Below are 9615 nucleotides of genomic sequence, written 5' to 3'. Positions count from 1 at the left end.
TTTCTCTGGGTGGAGAACATTAGTTAAAATTCACATGGTTTTGTTGATTTACCAACACGAATTTTGTGTATGGGGACAGAGGTGGAAGTAAGAGCTCAGCCTGGTGTGCTCAAGAATTTTTTGTTTCTTTCTTTGGACATTAATTTTTGAAATTTATTGAATTAGCTTACAGTCCTTTCCTGGTTTGATTACAATTGGCATTGTTTTTCTGGTTTTAACTATTTTTGCTCACTCTGTTAGATATTGGGAGAAAAGAAAATGTTTAGGCAAGTTTCAATTCACCATTTAAGGCTAGAACTCATCTTTTTGTTTTTTGTTTTTTTTTAAGAACATTTTTACATCTGTTAAGATGGCTATAATTTAAAAGTCAGATTACAAGTATTGGCAAGAATGTGGAAAAATTAGAACCCTCATATACTGCCAGTGGGAAGGTAAAATGCTGCAGCCACTTTGGAAAATAGTCTGGCAGTTTCTCAAAGAGTTCAACACAGATTTACCATACAGCCCAGTAATTACACTTCTAGGTATATACCCAAGAGAAATGAAAACATATGACCACATGAAGACTTGGGCAGAAATATCCCATAATAGCCTTATTCACAACAGCATAAAAGTGGAAATAATCCAAATATTCATCAACTGATTATTGGATAAATAAAACATGGTATATCTATGAAATGGAATGTTATTCTGCCATAAAAAGGAATTAAGTACCAATTCATGCTACAACATGGATGAAGCTTGAAAGCATTAGCTAAGTGAAAGGAGCCAGACATGAAAGGCCACATATTGTATGAATCCATTGATGTGAAATGTCCACAATAGATACAGTTAAAGAAACAAAGATTAGTGGTTGCTTAGGACTGGGGAAGCCACGGAGGGATAAGGTGGGAGATAGCTAAGAGCCTTTCGGAGGTGATGAAAGTGTCCTAAAATTCATGACGGTCATAGTTACAGAACTTTGTGAATATACCAGTGATTTCTACACTTTAAATGGGTAAGCTGTATGGTATGTAAATTATATCTCACTAAAGCTGTTAACAAAAGCAAAAAAAAAAAAAGAACATTTGTGACATATTTAATAAAGAGAAATAAAAATATAAAATGGCCTATAATCTTATCATCCATAGTTCTTTATGACATTTTAAAAAATGAAATAATAAATATACAATCATGTCATCTGCAAACAGAGACAATTTGGTTTCCTCTCTTCCTATTTGAATGCCCCCATATTTCTTTTTCTTGCCTGATTGTCCTGGCCAGAACTTCCAGTACTTGTTGAATAGGAGTGGTGAGAAAGGGCATCCTTGTCTTATGCTGGATATCAAAGGGAATGCTTCCAGCTTTTGCCAATTCAGTATGATATTGGCTGTGGGTTTGTCATAAATAGCTCTTATTATTTTGAGATACGTCCCATCAATACCTAGTTTATTGAGAGTTTTTAGCATGAAGGCGGGTTGAATTTTATCAAAGGCCTTTTCTGCATCTACTGAGATAATCATATGGTTTTTGTCCTTGGTTCTGTTTATGTGATGGATTACATTTATTGATTTGCATATGTTGAACCAGCCTTGCATCCCAGGGAGGAAGGCAAACAGAGAGCCAAATCATGAATGAGCTCCCATTCACAATTACTACAAAGAGAATAAAATACCTAGGAATACAACTTACAAAGGATGTGAAGGACCTCCTCAAGGAGAACTACAAACCACTGCTCAAAGAAATAAGAGAGGACACAAACAAATGGAAGAACATTCCATGCTCATGGAAAAGAGGAATCAATATTGTGAAAATGGCCTTACTTCCCAAAGTAATTTATAGACTCAATGCTATCCCCATCAAGCTACTATTGACTTTCTTCACAGAACTAGAAAAAACTACTTTAAATTTCATATGGAACCAAAAAAGAGCCAGTATAGCCAAGAAAATCTTAAGTAAAAAGGTCAAAGCTGGAGGCATCATGCTACCTAACTTTAAACTATACTACAAGACTACAATAACCAAAAGAGCGTGGTACTGGTACCAAAACAGATATATAGACCAATGGAACAGAACAGAGGCCTCAGAAATAACGCCATGCATCTAAAACCATCAGATCTTGGACAAACCTGAAAAAACAAGAAATGGGGAAAGGATTCCCTATTTAATAAATGGTGTTGGGAAAACTGGCTAGCCATATGCAAAAAGCTGAAACTGGATCCCTTCCTTACACCTTATACAAAAAGTAACTCAAGATGGATCAAAGACTTAAATGTAAAACTTAAAACCATAAAAACCCTAGAAGAAAACCTAGGCAATACCTTTCAGGACATAGGCATGGGCAAAGACTTCATAATTAAAACACCAAAAGCAATGGCAACAAAAACCAAAATTGACAAATGGGATCTAATTAAACTAAAGAGCTTCGGCACAGCAAAAGAAACTACCATCACAGTGAACAAGCAACCTACAGAATGGGAGAAATTTTTTTGCAATTTATCCATCTCACAAAGGGCTAATATCCAGAATCTACAAGGTACTTAAACAAATTTACAGAAAAAAACAAACAACCCCATCAAAAAGTAGGCAAAGGATATGAACAGACATTTGTCTAAAGAAGGCATCTATGTGGCCAAAAAAATATGAAAAAAAGCTCATCATCACTGGTCATTAAGAAATGCAAATCAAAACCACAGTGAGATACCATCTCATGCCAGTTAGAATGGTGATCATTAAAAAGTCAGGAAACAACAGATGCTGGAGAAGATGTGGAGAAATGGGAACACTTTTACACTGTTGGTGGGAATGTAAATTAGTTCAACCATTGTGGAAGACAGTGTGATGATTCCTCAAGCATCTAGAACCAGAAATATCATTTGACCCAGCAATCTCACTACTGGGTATATACCCAAAGGATTATAAATCATTCTACTATAAAGACACATGCACATGTATGTTTATTGCAGCACAGCTCACAATAGCAAAGACTTGGAATCAACCCAAATGCCCATCAATGATAGACTAGATAAAGAAAATGTGGCACACATATACCGTGGAATACTATGCAGCCATAAAAAAGGATAAGTTCATGTCCTTTGCAGGGACATGGATGAAGCTGGAAACCATTATTCTCAGCCAACTAACACAGGAACAGAAAACCAAGCACCACATACTCTCACTCATAAGTGGGAGTTGAACAATGAGAACACATGGACACAGGGAGGGGAACATCACACATCCGGGCCTGTCAGGGGGTGAGGGGCTAGGGGAGAGATAACATTAGGAGAAATACCTAATGTAGATGATGGGTTGACGGGTGCAGTAAACCACCGTGACACGTGTATATGTATGTAACAAACCTGCACATTCTGCACATGTATCCCAGAACTTAAAGTATAATAATAAATTAATAAATAAAAATTTAAAAAGAAATTAAAAATGAAATAATGTATTTATGTAATTAGAACAGTCCACAAATAGAGAAAGGTACAATATAGTGAGAACTTTATATTACTTTCCTCTCCCCTCAAAGTCTTTAGAAGTAACTACTACTAAGATCTGTTTTAATTTTCTTTCAAAAGGCATTTTATATGTATGCCAGCATATATCCAGTGCACATCACCTTCATCTTCATTTACACAAAGGCTCATACTATCCACATGGCTTTGCACCTGACACGTGCCAGTTATTATTCTTTAGAGACCTTTCCATAGAGGCCCACATGCAGCTTTCTCTTTTTTTCCTTCCCACCTTCCCAGCTGGCCTCCCTCCCTCTCTTCTATCCTTTCTTATTTTCCTCCCAGAAAGAAAAGTTCTGGGTTTTTTACTCTTACTTTATAGACAGTGAAGGGGAAAAGTTTTGTTTTTAATTGTGTGCTTTTTTAAATCAGAAAATTCTGCTAAAACAATACCCAAGTCTGTTCCTTTAAAGTCATTTACATTTTTTCTTTTTCTTTTCTTTTTTTTTGTTTGTGTTTGTGTTTTTTGTTTGTTTGTTGTTTTTGTTTTTGTTTTTGAGACAGAGTTTCACTCTTTTCCCCAGTCTGGAGTGAAGTGGCGTGATCTCAGCTCACTGCAACCTCCACCTGCCCGGGGTTCAAGTGATTCTTGCCTCAGCCTCCCGAGTAGCTTGGATTATAGATGCCCACCACAACAGCTGGCTAATTTTTGTATTTTTAGTAGAGACAGGGTTTCGCTATGTTGGCCAGGCTGGTCTCGAACTCCTGAACTCAGGTGATCCACCCGCCTGGGCCTCCCAAAGTGCTGGGATTACAGGCGTGAGCCACCATGCCTGGAATTTTTTGTTTTTTCTGATTATATAAATAATACCTTCCAGTTACAGCAAAATTAAGCAATGCGTGAACATTTAATTAACAAAGACTTATACAGTACTTACTGTGTGTCAGGCCCTCATCTAGGTGCTTTAAATATTGACTCATTTAATTAAATACTCATAACAAGCCTATGAGTTAGGTCTTATAAATTTGTTTTACTAGTAGGGAAACTGAGACATGAAGAGATTAAGTAAATTTCATAGTTAAAAGGCAGCTGAGTTGGACTTCAATTCCAGCCTATCTGGCTCCAGAGCTCACTTTGCTCCATGGCCTGTCTCCAGACTCAAAAGACACTAGAGACACAGAAAACTCATGTCCTACAGTAACCACCATTGACTTTATGGTGACCATTCTTTCATAATATTTTTGTGTGTATATTTATGAACAAACACATATTTTTATAAAATTAAAACATACAGCTATACAACATACATACACACATATATGTAAAATCAAGGGGCTTTTTTGGTCATGAATTTCCACAAAAATGAGATTATCTTATATATACGTACTCCTCTTGCATCTTGCATTTCTAGTTTAACCGTTTCATAAAATTCCTCCAAGTCAATTAGTGTAGCTCTAGCTGATGGTCTAGTACCTGCATGATAGTCCTTGGTCCAATATACCTCAATTTCTTTAACCATTTCCCTGCTAATGTGTATTTACCTTGTTTCCAGGATTTGGGGGTACCACAATTACGCTGAAATAAACATCTGAGTGCATATTTCTTTTTGTATTGGTAATTTTATATCTAGAGATTAGATTTCCAGGTGTCAGGTTGCTTTTTTTAAAAAAAAAACAAACAGATTTTGCCAGATTGCCTTCACAAAAAGTTGAACAATTCACATATTCATCAACAGTGAATGAGGATCCCATCTTCCTGACAGTCTTACCAGCAGTAGGTGAAAGTCCTTTGTAATTTTTGCTGATATCATCGGTGGTGCACAGTGACAATTCATTGTTAGTTTAACGTATTTTCTCCCTGACTACTGGGAAGCTGAAAGACTTATTGTTGTTGTTCTGCCAGGACATTTGGATTTGCTGTTCTGTGCTTGCCTGCTTATATCTCTGCCCATTTTTCTATTGATCATCTTTTTTCAGTTATAATTAATATAGTTCTTTGTACTTAATATACCCTTCAGCTGTTAGATCCATTACACACTTTCCCCAATCCATTATTTGTACTTTACTTTTGTATGTCTTATAGTTTCCCTTTTAAAATGTCTTAATATTTATAAAAATCAAATCTGACTAATTTTTATAATAGCTTGTAGTTTTCCTGCTTCATCAATCTCCAACTTATACTTATGGTCTCCTACATTTTCTTCTAAAGTCCATCTTTTATTCTTTACCTTTAAGATTTTGATCCACCTGAAATTTATTTGTGTGTAGGATGAGAGGCAGGAACCAAAATTATTCTTTCCCAATGCATAGCTGATGTTGCCTATATTATTTATTAAATAAACCACTGTTCTGTGATAAATTAAGATATATTTTTATCTATTAAATTCTCACAGGCTGCAGAATCTATTTTTGGGTACGGTATTCTATACAGTTCCACTTATCTTTTTGCCTACTTCTATGATAATATTATGCTGCTTTTATTACAGAGACTTCACTTCATTTTAATGTTTTCTAAGGTCCCTTTTTTTCACATTTTCTTGACTATTCTTGAACATTTATTCTTCCATGTGAACTTTAAGGTTATTTAATCCAATTTAAGCACACACATCAATGTCCTCATTTAGATTGCATTCAATTTTTATATTAATGGGAAAATGCATATTTTCATAATATTAAATTTTCTCATTCAGGAATGTAGTATATCTTTCTGTTTATGCATGGTTTATTTTATGTCCTCATATAGAACTGGCCTCCATACACCCTTATCTGGAGCCATGAAGGGTAGGGTTACCAGAACTTTTTCACATAAGTCAACCCTGCAATAGGAGGACATCTCAGAGCACCTTTTGCATCTCCACGTGTTGTCCCTAACGGTAACTTGATCTTATCCCACACTCTCTTGCCTCTTAGAAGACACTTTTATCTATTCTCATCTTTCATTGTTTCTTTGATCATGTCTGCCTTTCTTGCACCAGCTCTTAATCTTCAGAATTCACTCAAATCTCTTCTTTTCATAAGGTCACCACCTTCCACTCCTCCCCAGCTCTCTCCAGTGTGTGCTGCAAGACCTGTGTGCTGCAGTTGCTCACACATCCAGCTCTCCCTGGGGAGTGAATCAGCAGCCCAAGCATTGTCCTAGTGAACAGCTTCCAGTGGTCCCTGACCTAGAATCACAAGAGGGTTGGGGAGTGGGGTGGCTCTGACACTGCAGCCCTCCAGAAGGACCCCTCACCGACACATTGTTCCTGCCACTGTCCTCCAGTGTTCTCATGTGGGGTTCTAATGTGAGTCTCTGGGCCGCTTTCCTGGGCTGCCATAGAGCCTTACAGTTGCCATTTACTGCTTTCAGGATCTTGGACATTTGTCTCCCAACTTTTCTGACACTAAGTGCATCTTCTGAGTATATTCCTATTGTCACTAACATTCAGAACTTTGGCTCTTGTCAAATTGCTTCAATTTTGGATATCTGTGTCACTGGAGAAATGAATCAAGCTAAATGAAGAATGCCCTTATTTTTTCTTCTGTGTTCTCTCTCCGCAAAGAGGAGAATGATCTTCCCCAGTATTGTGCTTTCTGAGACACACCTAGTGGATGATCCAAATGGTCCTTGATTCCAAGTAAAATGGCAAAGATCCACATGTAGCTGGATCCCACCTGTGATCGCAATCTTTCCATGCTCTCAGATTCCACCTTACCTCAATGTTTGAAAAGAAAAAATTTCAGACCAAGAAGCAGCTTCTCCACTCCTTCTGGAATCTCTGCCTTGTTCAGCCCATCTGTCTCCACTCCTGCCTCCACCATGTCCATCAGGGTTACCCTGAAGTCCTACAAGGTGTCCACCTCTGGCCACCGGGCCTTCAGCAGCTGCTCTCACATGAGTGGGGCCGGTGCCCACATCAGCTCCTTGAACTTCTCCCAAGTGGGCAGCAGCATCTTCCGGGCTGGCCTGGGTAGAGGCTATGGTGGAGCCAGCAGCATGGGAGGCATCACTGCCATCATGGTTAACCAGAGCCTGCTGAGCCGCCTGAACCTGGAGGTGGACCCCAACATCCAGGCCATGCGCACCCAGGAGAAGGAGCAGATCAAAACCCTCAACAACAAGTTTCCCTCCTTCATTGACAAGGTACAGTTCCTGGAGCAGCAGAACAAGATGCTGGAGACCAAGGGGAGCCTCCTGCAGCGGCAGAAGATGGCTTGGAGCAACATGGACAATATGTTCGAGAGCTACATCAACAACTTAATGCAGCAGCTGGAGACTCTGGGCCAGGAGAAGCTGAAGCTGGAGGCAGAGCTCGGCAACATGCAGAGGCTGGTGGAGGACTTCAAGAACAAGTATGAGGGTGAAATCAATAAGCATACAGAGATGGAGAATGAATTTGTCCTCAGATGTGGATGAAGCTTACATGAACAAAGTAGAGCTGGAGTCTCGCCTGGAAGGGCTGATTGACGAGATCAACTTCCTCAGGCAGCTGTATGAAGAGGAGGTCCAGGAGCTGCAGTCCCAGATCTCGGACACGTCTGTGGTGCTGTCCATGGACAACAGCTGCTCCCAGGACATGGACAGCATCATCGCTGAGGTCAAGGCTCAGTACAAAGTGATCGTCAACCGCAGCCTGACTGAGGCTGAGAGCACGGACCAGATCAAGTATGAGGAGCTGCAGATGCTGGCTGGGAAGCGCTGGGATGACCTGTGGTGTACAAAGACTGAGATCTCCGAGATGAACCGGAACATTAGCTGGCTCCAGGCTGAGATTGAGGGCCTCAAAGGCCAGAGGGCTTCCCTGGAGGCCGCCGTCACAGATGCAGAGCAGTGCGGGGAGCTGGCCGTGAAGGATGCCAAAGCCAAGCTGTTTGAGCTGGAGGCCACCCTGCAGCTAGCCAAGCAGGACATGGCGCGGCAGCTGCGTGAGTACCAGGAGCTGATGAACGTCGAGCTGGCCCTGGATGCCTACAGGAAGCTGCTGGAGGGCGAGGAGAGCTGGCTGGAGTCTGGGATGCAGAACATGAGTATCCATACGAAGACCATCTGTGGCTATGCAGGTGGTCTGAGCTCTCCTACGGGCGCCTCATAAGCCCCGGCGTCAGCTACGGCCTGGGCTCCAGCTTTGGCTCTGGCGCGGGCTCCAGCTCCTTCAGCCACACCAGCTGCACCAGGGCCGTGGCTGTGAAGATCAAGACCCGCGATGGGAAGCTGGTGTCCGAGTCCTCTGACATTCTGCCCAAGTGAACAGCTGCGGCAGCCCCTCCCAGCCTGCCCCTCCTGTGGCTGCCCCAGAGCCGAGCCGGGGAGGGAGGCCGCTGTGCAAGAGAGCAAAGGGAACAGGAGACCCACCTGAGGCTCACCCCTAGCTCTCAGCCCACCCACGGGGGAGTTTACTGCCTGGGGACACCCCTTGCCCATGCCTCCAGCTACAAAACAATCCAAATGCTTTTTTTTTTTTTTTTTTTGTCCAAAATAAAACCTCAGCTAGCTCTTTCAAAAAAAAAAAAAAAAAAAAAAAAAAGATCAGTCCCACAAGGTCCCATCAGTCTCATTCTGTAGGCCAATGAGGATTTTCTTCATATTTTCAATGTGTTGAGAAGAATCTTCAGAATGTTAGGACATATATAGACAGATGAAAATACTCACACAAGGAGTAAGAAAACCTTCAGAGGAAGCAAATTTGCAAAGCAAGAACTGTGCCCCTCCCCAGTTCCAAGTCAACAACCACCCAATTAAGAGTCTACCTTAAATCTGGGGCCGTCAGCAGGTTTCCTTTCGCCTGCTCTTATTTGTTCATTTTATGGAACGCAGTAGTCTGCCTTTTTTTTCATGTCTAAATTCATTTCCTATTGAGTAAGTTCATAACCATGGCACAACAGTAATCATCTTGCATAAGTTACTTAGCTCCTTTCTGCTCTTGTTTCCTCATCTCCAAAATAAGAATAAAAATAGTACTTCTTTCATAAGGTTGTGTTGAGGATCAAAATAGCTAATATATGTTAAGCCCTTGGAACAGTTCCCGGACTACAATCACTGCTATATAAATGTTTGCCATCATCCTTCTTGGATGGTTTCAATGCCCCTCGGTTACCTTTGCCAGGACTCTTTTTTTTTTTTTTTTTTTGAAATGGAGTCTTGCTCTGTTGCCAGGCTGGAGTGCAGTGGCACGATCTCGGCTCACTGAAATCTCTGCCT

At 40.7% G+C, this 9615-nt stretch overlaps 1 protein-coding gene across 1 annotated transcript; it reads left to right on the top strand.

The window, feature by feature from the left end:
- The first annotated feature begins 7194 nt into the window (after nt 1-7194).
- Nucleotides 7195-8664, top strand: LOC129490573 (keratin, type II cytoskeletal 8-like). The gene is given in 3 exon segments (XM_055294452.1): nt 7195-7820; nt 7822-8489; nt 8492-8664. Coding segments are annotated over 3 exon segments (1425 nt in total). The 5' UTR covers nt 7195-7236.
- The last annotated feature ends 951 nt before the right edge of the window (nt 8665-9615 follow it).

The sequence above is a fragment of the Symphalangus syndactylus genome, chromosome 9, assembly GCF_028878055.3.
Source record: "Symphalangus syndactylus isolate Jambi chromosome 9, NHGRI_mSymSyn1-v2.1_pri, whole genome shotgun sequence".
NCBI lineage: Eukaryota > Metazoa > Chordata > Mammalia > Primates > Hylobatidae > Symphalangus > Symphalangus syndactylus.
Note: the sequence above shows the minus strand (reverse complement) of the source record. Positions and strands in the feature narration are given on the sequence as shown.